The following is an 18,856-nucleotide window of genomic DNA, read 5'->3' on the forward strand; positions in this document are numbered from 1 at the left end:
TGAGCTCGACAGCCCAGCGTGGCTTCGTCAACAGAGACGCCTGGGCAGCGGCGTGCATACGATATAGTCGTCAGAAGGCCGACGGAGGCACAAAACGCGCATCGACGCATAACAGCCCTGGCCAGAGTGCCGGCCCAACTCAGGATTCAAACAGTCGACCTCTACAGCCTCATTTTCGAAGGCGTGCGCTTGCTCTGGCCAAAGATCAGCAACAAGGGGGTCCACCAGGAATGGAGGGAAACCGAAAGGTAGCAGGTTCTGTGGAGGCGTTCGTAGCGACAAACACTTCGCTGTAGAAATGGCTTACGAAGTCACCGCCACACTTTTAATAGCGGGCCGACCGGTCCGCTGGAACAGTGAACAGAAAGATAAAAACCCAAACACTCTGATTAAATAAAGTCGGTACTTATCTTTATTAACGAAGATACAGAAACACAGTAGTGAACTCCGTGTCTACAGAAGTCTGTCTAGTTCGAGTCGGAGCGGCTAGGTCAGCGTCGGCTGACGACAAACAACAACTCTGCTGCGATGAACACACAACTGACTAGCAAGTACACAAATCGGTGGCGAGTATACAACTGAGCGGCGAATACAGAACTGTCCTAGAGCTCGCGACTCCAGCGCTTAAGAAGCCAGAAGCCAGCGGTGGCGCGCGCTGACTTGCGGCGATTTCCTGTATCGCTGGCGCTGCTTATGCGGACGGCGTCCGGACTTCGATGCTGCCAACCTTTTGGCAGCGGGCTCGGTTGGCATTACTGGCTAGGATATAACAGCAGGCAAGTATCAGTCTCGATCAGAACACACACTCCACCAGGGAGCGTAAACTCTCAGGAAACAGTGAGCCAGTGGGTGACCTGACAGTACGACGACGCCACGTAGTCTGCGTGCAATCTTCTTTTCAGGTGGATGCCTGATGCTTCCGGAGACTAAATCCGGAATAGGTGACTGGCTGTATCATTATGCATTGTGCATGGTCTTCGACTCAGAGTCTGGCACAGGCGGCGTACTTCGGCATTGTGAACACACCTGGAGACTGTCTGAGAACTTCTGAGTGAAACAGAGAATGAGAAATTTGGGGAATATTTTTGAGTGTCTGCTGGCCAGTTCCCCTACACAGCAGCACCCCCCATCCTCGAAAAAGCAGTACGTCGACCTAGGTAGTCTTCACCACCGACTGTCGACGACCTAAGTACCTCTGCTCTTCTTGTTTCGTCAGCTCATGAGGGAAACAAGCCAGAGCTGTAATATTACACAACTACACGTTTCAGAGGCGTTAGCTAGCTTCTTCCGCTACATCAGTTTCCTCAGTGAGAGTACTAGACTTCTGAATAAGTTTTCTCACTTCAGAGTGCGTTGTCACAGCAGTGACGGAACCTCTCTCCCTGTGACATCATTTTGGTGTACTGGCGCTAGACAGTTCAACGTCCTGCGCTAGGGCACTGCTTAACACTTATCCTTTATAAGACTTCTTGCATTACCAGGGAAGAAATGTTAATTTTTATCTGGTTAACCCAAATAAATTTTCTGTGACGTAACGATATTGTGCAGGCTTTGGCCCTCAGTATGAAGAAATTGTTTAAAATATTTAAATAAGAGTTGCGATATTTCATGTAAGTAGTATGTATGTATAGGCTCTTGGCGGTTTTTGTTGTATGTTTCTGCTATATTCATTCGGTGTAGATCTACTGTCTTGATCATAAGTATGTAGCCATTAAAAAGTAAACAACGAAATATAAAGAATAATATAAAATTGCTGTAAATTTTAAGACGTGTCTCCTATTTTTCCACAGATTTTTCTTATTGTAATAATGTTTCAGTATGGATACGCGCGGGTAATGGAGATTGAAGGCCTTATTTACATTGTGAGTAGAACATGTAATATTTATATCTTCAATTATGTAAGTAATTATTTGACATTTCCAAATCATAGTTAGATTTAGTAATAGTGCACTACTTCTGTCCACAGGCTTGGACGGACTCACGCTTATCTTGGACAGGTAGTGACGTAGTAAAAAATGTTTACGTTTATACCGACGAGATCTGGACACCTGACCTAGGAGTTCTACATAAGTGAGTACAATGACAGAGGGACTAAAAACAATATTCTTTAAGTGCATCCCCTTTCTCCAAAATTTCTTGTATTTTTCTCTTTCTAGTAGAAAATAAATGCACCCTTCTCACCATCAAAACGTATTTAAGACGAATAAGTTAATGTTGTCCAGTCGTGAGCACCACAATACTGCTTCACTGAACCCGCGTTTAACAACTTGGTAGACATTAAAAAAACAGCATTAATGAGCCAATAAGTAAATAAAGAATGTTAAAATTTTAAGCGTTACTGTTTTACAGCATGGTAATTACTTGGAACTTTGTATCGTTTGAAGTATTGGAGTAACTGTAGAGCTTCAATTTTTATTTTATTTTATTGGCCTCTTGGTAGATCACTACAACCGTTAAAACGTACAGGGCTGTCATTCGACAGAAGGAATCAGTGTTTCTTTTCCACAAATTTGTAAATAATCTCAAAGTTAAATTTCAGTGACAATCATGTTAGCACCTATATAGGTACAGTGGCATAAAACTAATCAAAAGTAAGGAAACACACACACACACACACACACACACACACACACACACACACACAGATACGAACCCGGACACGCACGCACACACACGCATACGCACAAACTGATCGATTATAACTTAATACCAAAGTTTAACAAAAACTCCACTACATCTTCCAAATGTATAAATACAGTGTTCTCAAGAGTATTAACCAGTTTAGTTATTTACTTCTTCTATTGTCTTTAAAACGAAATCGAAATATTTGCTAAATATGAAAGTTCGAATTGTAAATACCGTGCAGTTTCAAAATTCAAATTCTTGACTAGAATAGCATTGCGTGTTGATGTGCTGTCAGGAGTCTTCGACTTCATATTTAGCACGTTTCCTGTCCTTCCTGCGAAATTTTCCATTATGAACTTCAGCTGCATCGTACCACTAAACACTTCTCTCATTAGGATACTAATTGACGTTAGTAACCATATTATTCCGTGGACAAGGATATTTACCTCGTTACGAGCATTATCTATACAGAAACAAACTCCTTCCTAAGTGTGATGTCACTTATTGAAACAATTCTCCTAATATACTCTTCAGTTTATGAAACAAATTAGGTTCACGTGGACCGCGATGGTGATGACAGACGCATTAAATCGTCTTCATTTCGGAGTAGCACTTGCACCCTGCAGCCTCAGTTATTGACTGGAGATATTCCAATATGCGTCTCACCACTCAGTTTTCATACTCTGCAGCTCCCTCTAGTACCATGGAAATTCTAACACATGTGATATAATCCTAGTCCTTTTTCTAATCAGTGTTTTTCAAATGTTCCTAACTTCACCTGTTCTGTGGAGAACCTCCTGTTTTATTATCATACCAGACCACAAAACCTGGAAAATCATTTTGCAACACCCCTCTCAGATGCTTCGATTTTCTCTTTTCCTGTACGTTCCACACTCCGTGATTAAGTGCCATGTAATGTTGCGCTGAAAATGTACATTCTCAGAAATACCTTCCTCATATTATGGCCGGTGTTTGTTACTTCTCTTAGCAACGAGTGACCTCCTTGCCTGCGCTAATTTGCCACTTACGTCCTCATTGCTTCAGCCGTCATGACGAATTTTGCATAAGTTGCCGAATTCATTAGTTCGAAGTCACAATTTTGATTGTAACTCTATCGTTAGTCATATTTATGCTACTCCTCATTATTTTCGTCTTTCTTCGGTTTCTCACAACCCATATTCTGAATCGTTCAACTGTTCATTCAGTACTGCACGTCCTGAAGTTCTTCTGTTCTTTCACTGAAGATAGCAGCGTTATCTTCGAATCATATCATTGATATCCTTTCACTTCGAATTTTAATCCTGCTCTAGGCCCTCATTTAACCCCTATTCTTAGTCCAAACGAAAACCCAAAACCAAAGAAATACACTGACGGAAAAAAATCGCAACTCCAAGAAGAAGCTGTGCGACACAAATAAAAGTATGTAGGCGTGTTCTTGATTCTGAAACATTATGTCTATCCCAGTTCAGCGCTAGTAGCGCCACTATGGGGACTCAAATCAGGTTTTCCTTAAAATACATGTTGTATCGGTTGTGTGCATTAATTATCTTTAATACAGCACTTGATGAGTTGATGTTAGTCGTGAATGCGTTTAAGGTGACAAATACATCATTACCACCACCTCACAGAGTTTGAACAAGATTGTGTAATAGGACCACCACAACCTCAGACTGCAGACAGCCTTGGCAGGAATGTAGCGACTGTACATGACTGCTGACAGCGGTGATCACGAGAACACACGGTCGGCAGAAGACCAGGCTCCGGACTCCCACGTGGCACTACAGTGTTCAGCGTATCGTTCTGGCGCATCGTAGTGTATCTGGAGCAGCAGTTACGGCAACAGTGACACAACGAACTGTTACAAATCAGTTACTTCAAAGACCACTCCGAGCCAGACTGCCTGTAGCGTACATTCCACAAGCGAGAGGTCATTAGAGGGCGGGGTAGAGGTCTGTTGTGTTTCCTAATGAAAGCTCCATAGCAATGGAGATACTATCCAAGACAGTGCTGTCAAAGCAGAATTACTAAACACGGCCTTCCGAAATGCCTTCACAGAAGAAGACGAAGTAAATAATCCAGAATTCGAATCAAGAACAGCAGCCAACATTAGTAACGAAGAAGTAAATATCCTCGGAATAGTGAAGCAACTTAAATCACTTAACAAAAGCAAGTCTTCTGGTCCAGACTGTAGACCAATTAGGTTCCTTTCGGAGTATGCTGATGCATTAGATCCACACTTAACAATCATATACAACCGTCCACTCGACGAAACATCCGTAGCCAAAGACTGGAAAGTTGCACAGGTCACATCAATATTCAAGAAAGGTAGTATGAGTAATCCACTAAATTACAGTCCAATATCGTTAGCGTCGATATGCAGCAGGATTTTAGAACATATATTGTGTTCGAACATGGGTTTAGAAAACATCGTTCTGGTGAAACACAAGAAAGGCAAAGGTCCCGAGTTCGAGTCTCGGTCGGGCACACAGTTTTAATCTACCAGGAAGTTTGATATCAGCGCACACTCCGCTGCAGAGTGAAAATCTCAATCTGGAAACACCCCCCATGCTGTGGCTAAGCCATGTCTCCGCAGTATCCTTTCTTTCAGGAATGCAAGTTCTGCAAGGTTCGCAGGAGAGCTTCTGTAAAGTTTGGAAGGTAGGAGACGAGATACTGGCAGAAGTAAAGCTGTGAGGACCTGCCGTGAGTCGTGCTTCGGTAGCTCAGATGGTTAGTCTGCTTTCCGCAGCGTTGCGGCGAGGACGTCTTGTTTACGTCCCGTCCGCGCGGTCGCGAGTGCCCGTAGTTGTTTACTACTGCGTTGTCGCTAGTTTAGAGTCCATCACTACTACCGACGCAACCGGGCACATTCATACAGACAAACTAACATCAAGATCAGTTTTCAACCCGATCGTGAACGACCGCGATCATTTTAAGTGGAACGTTTTCTACGTGACGACGTTAAAATTGAACCGCGAGACATAATTGGTATCCATCTCTCTATTACGAGCAGTGTTGTCTACGTCAAGCTAGTACGTGACGAGGTGTGCAACAGAATCGTGCGCGCACATGCGACCGATCTTAAATTCAAACATTCTGATGGCCATATTGGGGCAGTCTCTATCGATCACGCGGGGTTTGGCCTCCGTACGATACGCGTCTTCGAACTCCCTTTCGAAGTACCACCGGACGTAGTCACCACGGCTTTCCAGCCCTACGGCAGAGTGATCAGCCACATGGCCGAAAAATGGACCACCTTTACAACGTACCCCGTTCTTGACGGGTTACGACAGATTAAAATTGAACTGACCAAACATGTTCCGTCATATCTTGTCATCGGCGGATGTAGGGCGATCATTATGTATGACGGTCAGCCACACACTTGCCCTGGTTGTGGCCAAGAAGGGCACGTCCGGTCGGATTGTCTCCGACGACGGCTTCCTCAAATCCCGACAGGTGAATCTATGACTCCTTCTACGGTGACGACCCTTCCTCTCAATTACGTCGAAGTTACGCGGGCAGCAACCCTTTTCGATGCTGACCAGATTAGTCCGATAGCCGCCCCCGATAGCGAGACCATGATGGATTCTGCAGTACAGGATCCGGCCTCTACAACGGCGCCCCCATCTGAAGACAATCACCGACCGACCTTGCAAGAGGCGTTGATGCCAGGATGGACATTGACCCACGGGTTGTACCGACAGCGGCTTTTCTTCCAGACACCGGAGCAGCTGAAGAAATTCACCCACATTCCGATACTGAAACACACGTCCGTAAACAGCGTTCCCCGCGAAAACACAAGAGACGGCGGCGTGCTCCATCGGACGAGTGTTTGCAGCGATCGTCTGACATGGACTGTGGAAATTCCGACGGCGGTACCGGCGGTACAGAGGCTGCTGTAACATCAAACTCAACAGATCGCCGTGGTGACGGCTTCAGCCCCTCCGACCCCACAGAACAGCAGTATCACAAGCAGACAGCCGCGGCCGATTCCCAGCCAGTAGAGCCGATGGAGTCAGCACCGAGTGCCGCAGCAGCCACTAACAGCCACCAACAGCCGTTGGTATTTCATGGCGACTGGGCGGACGACTGTGAGGAACACTCCTTGCCCAACGTTTCTGACGACACGGGGGGAAATTTACCCCACCAGTGTTGATCATTTCCCGCCATCAGTTACAGTGACGAGACAGCCTTGCAAGGGTATTGATGGCCAACACGGATGCTATGGATAGACCTCAAACTTATCGTGTTGCAACTATAAACATCAACTCTAACGGACGCGCGCTAAGTTATCCTTGCTTCAGGATATGTTGAACTCTGCTTCCATCGATATAGCCCTTCTCCAGGAAGTGTACGTCGACGACTTCCCAGGCATGTACGGTTACGATGCTTGCGTCTCTCTAGCTTCCCCAACAGGCAGCGGTGTCGCTGTACTTCTTCGGGAAGGGATAGTGGCGGACGATGTTCTGTTTCTGCCTGGGGCAAGAGGAATGGCACTGACAGTACTGGGTGTCCGTCTTATCAATATCTACGCACCTTCCGGGACGGACAAACGTCGCGAACGTTCATGATTCTTTGCGGAAGACGTCGCCGCGCTCTTCCAAGGCCGCCACGACCACCTAGTGTTTGGAGGTGACTACAATTGCGTACTGGCACCCAGATACCAACTCCCACGACATAATCCGTGCCCGGAACTAATTCGAGACCTGTAGATGGTGGGCACTTGGAACATTTTCACGGCCACCGACCGGGATTCACGCACTTCACGAGTCACTCTTCCAGTCCTATCGATCGGATTTATGTCTCACGCTCTCTCGCCGCTGGAACACAGGATGCGGAACTCTGGCCTGCAGCATTCTCGGACCACTCAGCTTACATTTATGCTGTCACCCTGCGGCGGCAACAAGTGTGGAGAAGCCGCAGCTCGTGGGAATTAAACATCGCTCACCTGTCGTACCAGGATTGCCGCCAAGCCGTTGAGCATACGTGGCATTCGTGTGAAAATCGCCTCCGTCCATATCCCACAACGATCCGCTGGTGGTTGGACTGCGCCAAACCGGCACTGAGGCGAACGTTGATAACCTACGGTCGCGACCACGCTACTTGGCGAAGACATACACTCGACTTTTACTTCCTGGTCCTGCGCGACTGCGATGCTACGGCGCCGTCTCCGGAACGACAAACGGCGGTCCACCATGCTAAGGCTCAGATCCTCGCTCATATGCGACGCCACCTAGAGGGGGTAGTCATCCGCTCGAGGACGCAGGATCGGATTCCGAGCCAACGCCCATCAATATTCCACGTCCTTCGTGAACGTAAACGACGCCAACGAGCGCTGATACGCTTCATCGACACGGAGGACGGTCGTCGCCTCACCACGCAACTAGACATAAACACAGCGTTCTACAATCATTATTCCCAACTCTATTCCGCTCAGACCCCTGATCCGACAGCACTGGAGTACGTCTCTCAGACGATTTACGGCACCGTCTGCCCGGCAATGGAAGCGGCCTTGATGGACGAAATTACAGAAGAAGAAGTGATCGACGCCATTAGAAAAGGATCTGTCTACAAGTCTCCGGGTCCTGATGGCCTCCCCTTGGAATTTTACCGGACTTTTCAATATTTATTAGCCTCCCGATGGACGGACATCTGTCGCGAACTACTATCCCCGGACGTGCCGCTCCCTGCGGCCCTTGTGGAAGGGATGATTATTCCTATTCACAAACCGTCCGGTGGATCACGACTGCAGGACTACCGCCCGTGGACGCTATTGAACTGCGACTTTAAGATCTTTTCTCGACTGTTGGCGGCGCGGATACGCCAGACCTTACAAAATGTTGTCTCACCTGATCAAACGTCATTAGGAGGCGACAATAATATTCAAACAGCACTCAGTGAATATCGTGACTTGATCTCACTGGCGAGAGCATGTCGTCTGAAGGGTGCACTGGCGGCAATCGATTTTAGTCAAGCTTTCGACCGAGTGGACCACGACTATTTGGAAGCGGTCCTCCAACATATGCGGTACCCACAGCCATTCGTCACTGTCGTCATGCGACTGCTCCGTCCACGGTGATCGTCAACGGCCGACCTTCGCAGCCCCTCACCATTTCTCGATCGATACGCCAAGGCTGCCCTCTGTCCACTTTATTTTTCGCTGTGGCCATGGAACCACTTCTCTGCGGCCTGCGCCAACGACTAACGGGTATGACGTTACGAGGCCACACTTTCCGATGTAAAGCGTACGCTGACGACCTGGTGATTGTCATCCGCAACGGTGACGACACCGCTAGCGCACTGAATTGGATAGCGGAATATGGCATGGCCACTGGTAGTCGTATCAACGTCGCAAAATCTGTGGCGATGAACATCGGGGTCGGATTGTCTGAGAACAGTGTCACCTCCTTACAGCTCAGAGATAGTTTGAAACGCCTCGGCATTGATTTTACAGACGATATACGACGGACCGCTGCTCACAACTTTCGACGGCTTTTACGAAATGTTCGGACTGTAATTGCCAACAACTGCCTACGAGCCCTGGACATCGTCCAAAGGACCCAGTACGTTAACACACATTTGGCGTCACGCATTCCGCACATCGCCCAGACATTACCCATACCGGTGATGTTAGCTCGCCGTGTACTTGCGGCTTTTGGGTCCTTCGTGAGTTCAGGAATGCTTTTCAAGATCAAATATGAGACTCTCACCCTTCCCCCGGATCGGGGATGGCTTGGCCTTTATCACGTTCATGACAGGGCGGTAGCCCTATTTGTGAGCACATTAGTCAAACTATGGCACCGCCGACCAGACAGTCTGACGAGTTTATTAATAGAAGAACTAGCACCGCCCTCCCTGTTGCCACCTGTGCCAATACACCACGTCCCCTCCTCGCTCTTCTACATCGGTGTCTTTTACCTCGAACTCAGTTACGTTCGACATGCCTTACCAGCGACTCAACTGGCGACGGCAAAGACGGTTTATAGGGTTCTGCAACGTGGACGACCCGATAACGTCGTGGAGAGGAAGCACCCGAACGTCAACTGGCGAGTAGTGTGGAGGACAGTTCACCACGCAACACTGGACACTGACGTCACGGCGATGTGGTATATCACTGTCAACGGTAAGCAGGTGGGTGGCCTGATCAAGGCTACATGCGATCCACATGGTAGACTCACCCACGTGCACGAGCTGTGGCGTTCAAGACAACAATGAACACCGTCTTAGCTGTGGCGAGTCTACGACAGTGTGGCACATAGTGAGGCAAATGTCAGCATACTTCCTTCGGGTAACGCCGAATCATATCGACCCCAAGACTATCTTATTCCCGGATGAGACGTATTACCCACGCACTAAAGCTAATGTAATGACGTGGCTTCGTGGACATGCAGTGGATTATTTGTTTCAAGGCGGCACTAAGGACACTTTAGACTTTTGGAACTATTTGCAGGAACGACATTGCAAGATCCTCCGTAACCCAAAGTATCGACAATATTTTTCCAATTTTTTCTGGAGTGCGTTCCACGACCCTCCATGTAGCTGGAACATCACAGGTAAGAGAAGCTAAAATTACAAGACGATGATAGAACACTACACGGTACAACGTGGGATCTACTTTCATCATTACGAGCAGTCATACCTGGATGATACAGCAGATGGAGAGTTTCGTTGTGAAACCTCACACTCTGTAGCAGTATTTGCCACATTTCCTCTTTTTGTCCCCGGTGCGAAAAGGTCTTCGCAGTTTTTGTTTCCCATCCGGTGCAAGACGTAGCACTTGTTAATGGATGGAATGCATTGCTCCCTTCAGTTTTGTTTCATGGTTTCCTTCGCCCCGAACTTTGCTCTCTTTCTTTATGCCTTGTTCTACAACTTAAAACACGTATGTGTTCAGTGTATTCAGTACAGCGATGGCGAGGCATGACAGAATCTCTGACCAGAGAGTTATTTATCGTTGCTAGTCTGCGCTTAACCGCGTGAGTGTGCAGTTCAGTTGCGTGTAGCGAGCCGACAGAAGCAGTTGTGGTACGTAGCGAGTCGCGAGAGCATGTAGTTAAGTTGCAAGTGGCACTCTGTCTGCAGTAGTCAGTCAGTACAGTTGTGTGTGAGGAGTCGGCGGGCGTCGACATGGGTCTCTGGTCAAGGTTCGGGACGAGGTATATTGTTAAATAAGGTAATGAAGCAGCGTTGCGCTCAGCTAATAATGTATGGTAATTTGTTCAAGAAATGCCCCAATAATAATTCTGTTTTCAAAGCAATCGTTATTAAAAAAGAAAAAAATCATTACAATTGAATGTTCATTTCTCAATTTTTGTGTCGAATTTACATTGGGCCATTATTTTTCAATATTTTTGTAGCGAAGGTACAGTCGCTTTTATTTCAATTTAATGATGTTTTGTGGGAGCTCAACAACATTTGTGTCATTATTATTCAGTAATCTTATGGGGAACTAACTTTTGGCACGTTTTCATTATCATCGACTTTTCCTTTTATTTTTGCTGCGAAGTCACACTTGGCTCTATTCACATTAACATTTGTATTGTCTGGTAAGAATTTGCTGGGAGGTTGCGTTGAGCACGATGTCCATTTACATTTAATTAACTATTTTCTTTCATTTTTGTGGGGAGGTTACAAACTATTAGCATGGTTTAAGTCATGTGCGTCCCCAACTCGACGCAACGAGTGCACTTACTAGTTTTCAGTTCCTTACTGTTAAAAAAAAAAAAAAAAAAAAAAAAAAGATGGTAGAACACTTGCCCGCGAAAGGCAAAGGTCCCGAGTACGAGTCTCGGTCGGTCAAACAGTTTTAATCTGCCCGGAAGTTTCATATCGGCGCACACTCCGCTGCAGAGTGAATATCTCATTCCAGTATATAAGTGGTTCCAAAATTTTCGGAGTGGTCGTATGGGCACAAGCGATGCTGAATGTTCTGGACTCCCTGTGGAGGTTAAGACTCCAGAAATCATTGATAAAATCCATGATATGGTAATGGATGACAGAAGAATTAAGATGCCTGAGATTGCTGGTACTGTCGGCATCTCGAATGAATGGGTAGATAGTATCTTGCATAAACATCTGGACATGAGAAAGTTATCCACAAGATGGGTTCCGCGATTGCTCACACTTGACGAAACACGGAATCGTATTAAGCGTTGCAAGAATGGTTTTCAGCTGTTCAGGAAGATTCCGCAGGACTTTAAGCTTCGTTTTGTTACTGTGGATGAAGCGTGGATACATGAATATACTCCTGAGACCAAACAACAATCTAAACAATGGGTTACCTAGGGAGAACCTGTACCATAAAAGGTGATGACCATTCCTTCGTCCGGAAAGGTTATGGCGACTGTCTTTTGGGATTCGCAAGGAATAATCCTCATCGATTATCTGGAAAAGGGTAAAACTATTATAGGTGAATATTACTCATCGCTATTGGACCGTTTGAAAACCCAGCTGCAAGAAAAACGACTGCGATTGGACCGCAAAAAAGTCATTTTCCATCACGACAATGCACCAGCACACATCTCAGTAGTTGTGGTCGCGAAATTAATGGAAATGGGATCCAACTCGTATCACATCCCCCCTATTCTCCAGATTTGGCTCCCTCGGACTACTATTCGTTCCCCAATTTGAAGAAATGGCTGGCAGGAAAAAGATTTTATTTAAGCAAGGAGGTGATTGCAGCAACTAATAGCTATTTTGCAGATTAGGACAATTCATATTATTCGGAAGGGACCAACAAATTAGAACAGCGTTGGACGAAGTGTATAAGTCTAAAGGGAGACTATGTCGAAAATAAAAAAGGATTACTCCAAACAAGAAAGTAGTTCTTATTTTTACACGGACTTTTCCAACGCCCCTCCCACAGTGTGTCACTCGCCTCAGTGTGGAACTGCGTAAGAAAAGATATCGTAAATGGCTCCTCACTGAAGAGACTGGAAACAGCTTTTGAAAGGCAATAAGTTTCGAGCCATCAGATGAACTGCTGCTGTCAATGGAGGTATGTCCAGCCCAAACATTTTCCCTACGAACATTGGGATGGGATCTACACACACTAGACGTCGGAAATATCGTAAAAGGCTATTGCTTACAGTAGCAGACAATACTGCACGACTTGTATGAATAAAAAAAAATGTACGAAGTGGACGTTACGAGTCTGGAGACATGTAGTGAGGTCGGGCGATTCGTAAATATATGTGTTTCCAAATGCTGAAAGCCATCGAAGGCAGAGACGGCCAAATGAGACGTTCGTGTTGCAGTGTGTACGGGGTCTACTTCTCGCTGGATGTAGGTACATGAGTGTTAGGGGTACATTTAGTATCACAACTTGAACACAATCCTTTAACATACAACTCTGTAATATGGGCAGCCACATTCATTAAAATTCGGGGTAAACCTGAATAAAACCAATAATAGGTATTAATTGATGGTTTCGTCACCACCGTTTTCGCTGCATTAAAGCAGCATCATTAGATGATTCTACAAAAAAAGGAAAAGTTCTTGTAATCTATATATTTAAAAAAGCAAATTAAGGACAGCCAATAGAAGTAAAGGCAAATGAAATTACTTGCAGTAGTTTCACGTGGATTATAACGCAGAGACGCCCCCAACGTTTGTTGTCACAGGATCCAACCCCACGAGGAGGAGAAGTGATTAAAAAATGGTAATCGGCAGAGCATTGGGGCGTACAGGGCGGGGAATGAGACACTGTGGCAAAAATAACCGTGGTTAATGTAATATATTTGATTTATTTATTTATCGTATGATGATACAGAACTTGGATCAAATACATAATTTTAGAAGTATACAGTGTAAGAAATGACAAGCAAAATTCAGGTACAGAATCAAATGTCCAAAGTATTATGCTGAATTATGTACTCATTACACAAGTTCTTGGATTTCTAAGTCCAATCTGTTGATCCAGTTGGGCCTTTCAGGTGATGCACGGTGGATGTCATTTATTGATCCCCGAAGGCTCGTTTCGGGCAATCATCAACAATGTGATTCATTGTTTGCAGGGCAACTCTACAGTCACAATCTGGAGATGTTGCCTAGTTCCATTTGTGCTTTAGATATCCGCAGTTCCCTTGTCCTGTTCGGATTCGGTTGATGGTTCTCCACTGGTTTCTGGGGAGTGTAAAACCTGGAACTCTCATGGAAGGGTTTTCAACCAGATGACAGTTGAACAGTGACGATTCTTCCGACTGACTTCTCCATACTTCGTTGATGTTAAAGTCGGAGGCTTCAAGATGTCGTGCAGTTCGCCAAGGCGGTTTTCTTGACTTCAGACGCTGATGTTCTGCTGGGGGGTTCTTCTGAATTTTTCTCCAGATCTCCAGGAGAGCATCTGATCTTCGTAGAGCTGGAAGCCATGCAGTTTGAGTGCTACATATGCAGCTTGTGATAAGTCGCATTGTCTGGTTGAGTTGCACGTCTATCTTGCTACAGTGAGCACTGCTTATCCAAGTCGGACAACAGTATTCAGCGACAGGGTATGATAGTGCCAAAGCAGTTGATCTTAGGGTTTGAGCGCTGCAACCCCAGGAGGTACCAGTAAACTTCTGAATGATATTATTACGGGTCTTCACTTTTGCGGCCACGTTGGAGGGATGTTGTCAGAAAGTTAGCGACCCATCGAGTGATATTCCGAGGTACTTCGGTGTGCTGCAGTACTTCAAGGTTTGTCCTCTGAGTTTAACCTCTGGTTTATAGTCAGAGTGACTGTTCCGTAGGTGGAATGCTGAAGTAACAGTTTTCTGAGGGTTTAGACGGAGGCACCATTTCCTGAAGTATGTGTCCATGATTTCCATGTCGGCAGTTAATGTGATTTCAGTAGTGGCGAAACTGAAGCTCTGGGGGGGGGGGGGGGGCAATGTTACTCGCGTCCGTGACATACCCTAAGTCACACGTGCCTCCTGGGTGGTGCTAAATAAGTAACAACAACTGGATGAGACCGAACTGTCCGAAAAGGCCTCCCGTCATAGAATGCAGGGCTATATATTTGATTAAAATACCGTCAGTGGAGCGTTTTTCTGAGAAAAGTAACCAATTAAACATCCTCGTTACTACAAATCTAAAAGACCCCTCCCCCGCCACCCCAAGAAAGAAAAAGTTATAGAAGTTCAAAAATCGTGAAGCAAGAAGTTGATTAAGCTGTTGGGCCTAGATGTACATCCATGTACTAATTGAATGCAGATGAATAACGAAAAATATTTAAAAAATCTTCTAAGGCCATGAATATTATCTCAGGCAACTTACCGGCAACAAACTAGTCAGAAACGAGAGTGAATATCAGATAAGAGACCCCATTTATAATGGCAAACCTAGGAAACCAGAAGAACCGATTAATGAACCGCCTAACATAACCTGAACGTTCCAATACACAAATACAACAGGAAATTTACAAATTCTGTAGTGGTTTGTCTCGTGATCAGACCATTGGAGGTGGTCAGCTGCATACTAAACTGACGTGTAAAGCCATATGAATGGAGGCGCTAGTGTCCTCTATTGATTTTGTGACTACGAAAATTGAGAGTGTCTCCATTCTCTGGTATAATTGACACTACCGTAATACTTTTCATTTGGGTTTATTTTTTATTGTCTGACCTTAATTTATTTCCTATATACATATAGACTTGGACGTAGGCCCGCCTTAAGAGGCTGCTTTGAGGCAACGAAACAGGCCGTGAATAAATCATCAGTTAACAGGTGTTTGCGGCTTTATTCAGGTTGCATTTATACTTATTTAAGTTATCGTGAATATGAACCAGGACGTTTGAAAACAATTCTGAGAAACGAAGTGTCGCTCTGTTTCTGTATTTTTCAAAATGATAAGAGCCAACTTCACCGTCTTGACTGGCTCACTAAATCACTGAACCTTAACAACACAAGAAATTTGGAAGTACGGGTGAAACGCAGCAGCCAACATACGTGCAAAGTGGCAGCTCTACGGAATCTAATCATGAACCACCAGCTTCACTGTATTCTACGTATCTGAGCTCTGTAGAAAATTGGTCGTTATTTGTCTCGGTGAAATGAATAACTGACGCAATTATAAAGGGTAGCGGTGGTGTTGCACGGTATCTGGGTGACGTCTCCTCCATGTAAGCAATTTTTCTCCATTGTCGTATTTTACGAAATCATGGTTATTAGTAGAATATTTCCCCTTACACATTTTGAATTTACATATTACAATGTATTGCATAAAATTTTTGTAAGTCAAAAAGGAAGGATTTAACGGGGAATGGCATACGTCTCGCCAAGTGATCATGACGAGAAATTAAAGATAATACAGAGGCTTATGGACAGTCATTCTTCTCACGCTCCATTCGCTAGTAAACAGTTAGAGGTAGCAGAAGTACTCTCTTATACACACCTCCGGGCGGCTTGCGGAGTATTTATTCTGATGCAGATTCAGGATCAATATCCATTTTTCCTGATGCTTACATAGTGGCCACTTTTTCCTTCCTAGGGCGAGTGATATGGTAACAGCCAATGACACTACATCCCACGTCTGCTGTTATGGCTCACTGACATATTTTCTACTAATCTTGATGCCCTCATATCTGAAACCATTCCAAGCGGCAGATCGTTTCCAATCGGAATTTGGTATTAAACCAAATACCACAGAAAAAAAAACAGCTTTAAATAAAATAAATATAAATAATTTAATTAAAACTGTCACAGAGATTTATAATGATGGATGATACCTTTCTTTACGGAAGGGGTTAGAGCTCAGTCTGCACTGTAGTATTATATGTGGTGTACAGAAGTAACTAATTCTTACTGGTTTACACATGGCCAAGGTGTGTGGCCACTTTTCTCCATCGAACGTCACGTCGGCATTAGTGGACCGTTGATGGGGCTACCAAACAGAAAGACCTAAAAAGTAACTGCATTTTTAGGTCAAAAGACTTTTTAATATTGATGTGATGAGAAGGTATTACTCTACACATAAATAAGGTAACAAGGGGCGTTTAATAAGAATGGAATACATTTTTTCGGCCTGTTTTCGCTGAAAAGTTGCGGAATTTGTTGTGGAACCTCATGGAGTATTCCAGCTTCAGCCCGTAGAGTTTTACGAAGTTCCGATAATTGGTGACACTGTACATTGCTTTCAAAATGACGTCTGCAACAAAGAATGAGTTCCAAGCAGAGTGCTATCACTTAGTTTCCTTTAGCGGAACCCAGAGCACTGAAAATATTCATAGGCGCTTGGAGAATGTCTACGGAGATCTGGCGGTGAACAAAAGCACGGCGAGTCGTTGTTCGACGCACCTGTCATCACCTCAACCACGTCGCGCAAACCTGTCGCTACTCTCGCGTGCCTGCCGGCTGCACACATCTGTGACTCCCCCAGTACTGGAAAGTGCGGGCGGACACTCTCATTCGAGGTGAACAACGGCTCACAATCAAGCTCCTCTCTGCTCTGCTGGACGTCCCTGTTGGTAATAACCGAGTGAGGTAGCGCAGTGATTAGCACTTTGCTCTCTCATTCTGGAGGACGACGGCTCATACCAGCGTCCAGCCATACTGATATAGGTCTCTCCTGATTTTCCTAGATCGCCCCAGCCAAATGCAGGGATGATTACTTTGAAAGCGCACCGCCGGTTTCATTCCCCATCCTTGACACAATCCTAACTTGTGTTTCGTCTCTGTCTGATGACCTCGATATCGACGGGACGTTAAATCCAATCTTTCTTCCTTCCTTCTGTTGGCGGTGCTCACAAATTCGTCCACCACTTGGGGTTCTGAAAGGCATGTGCCCGCTGGAGTCTTCGTTGCCTAACAGAAGACCATAAAGGGCAGCGAAAGACCATCTGTAGTCACGATGCTGATCGTGACAATTTTTTGTCTAACGTAGTCATAGGCGCTGAAACATGGGCTCATCACTTCAAACCGAAAACAAAAATACAGTCGACAGAGTTGTGCCACATCATCTCCCATCAGAAGAAAATGTTCAGACTCACACCCTCAGCTAGTAAAGCCATAGCGACGGTCTTCTGGATCTTCCTCATGGTCCAACGATCAACTCTTAAGTGTACTGTGATATGCTCATGAAATAGAAGAAACGGCTGAAGCGTGTTGGTCAACACAAAAATGCAAACAAACTTCTTCTCCATGAGAAAGCAAGGCGTCACACAAATTTGTGCACTCCTATGGGAGCTCACAAAACTTAACTGGACTACAGCCCGGATCTCGCACCTCCCGTTCGCCTTTGTTTGGCCCAATGAATGAGCGATTCCGCGGGAATGCAGAAATTACTGATGCAGCAAGACGTTGGTTACCAAATCTACCAACAGAGTGGCACCGTGTGAGCATACGTGCCCTACACGTAAGGTGATGTGTCATCGTCGCATTGAACGGAGATTATGTTGAAAAATAAAGTAAGGTAGCAAAGAGTGCGTGGGAATTACATGGTCTACATCTACATCTACATGGCTACTGTGCGATTCACACTCAAGTGCCAGGCAGAGGGTTCATCGAACCATTTTCATACTACTTCTCTAACATTACACTCTCGAATCGCGCGTTCGAAAAAGCAACATCTAACTCTTCCCGTTCGAGCTCTGATTTCTCTTATTTTATTATGATAATCATATCTCCCTACGTAGGTTGGTGTCAACAAAATATTTTCGCATTATGAAGAGAAGTTGGTGAGTGAAATTTCGTAAATAAAACTCGCCGCAAAGAAAACCGCCTTTGTTTCAGTGACTGCCACCCCATCTCGCCTATCATATCAGTGACACTCTCACCCCTATTGCGAAACGGGCTGCCCTTCTTTGCACTTCTTCGATGTCCTCCATCACTCCTACCTGGTAAGGATCCCACACCGCGCAGCAATATTCCAGCAGAGGACGGACAAGTGTAATGTAGGCTGTCTCTTTAGTGGGTTTGTCACATTTTCTAAATGTTCTGCCAACAAAGCGCAGTCTTTGTTTCGCCTTCCCCACAATTTTATCTATGTGGTCTTTCCAATTTAAGTTGCTCGTAATTATAATTCCTAGGTATTTAGTCGAATCGACAGCCCTTAGATTTGTGCGAATTATAGTATACCCAAAATTTATCGGATTTCTTTTAGTACGCATGTGGATGACCTCGCACTTTTCTTTGTTTAGTGCCATTTGCCACTTTTTGCACCATACAGAAATTCTCTCTAGATCATTTTGTAATTGGAATTGATCGTCTGATGATTTTACTAGACAGTAAATTACAGCATCATCTGCAAACAATC

General features: G+C 45.2%; 1 protein-coding gene across 1 annotated transcript in view; it reads left to right on the forward strand.

Annotated features, from left to right (window-relative positions):
* The window catches only part of LOC126188322 (neuronal acetylcholine receptor subunit beta-3-like), a 126,035-nt gene that overhangs the window by 23,227 nt on the left and 83,952 nt on the right, over positions 1–18,856 (forward strand). The window contains exons 3-4 of the mRNA XM_049929916.1: positions 1,818–1,862; positions 1,967–2,070. Coding sequence (XP_049785873.1) covers positions 1,818–1,862; positions 1,967–2,070 — 149 coding nt within the window. The remainder of the gene's footprint in view (positions 1–1,817; positions 1,863–1,966; positions 2,071–18,856) is intronic.

This window comes from Schistocerca cancellata, chromosome 5 (assembly GCF_023864275.1).
Source record: "Schistocerca cancellata isolate TAMUIC-IGC-003103 chromosome 5, iqSchCanc2.1, whole genome shotgun sequence".
NCBI lineage: Eukaryota > Metazoa > Arthropoda > Insecta > Orthoptera > Acrididae > Schistocerca > Schistocerca cancellata.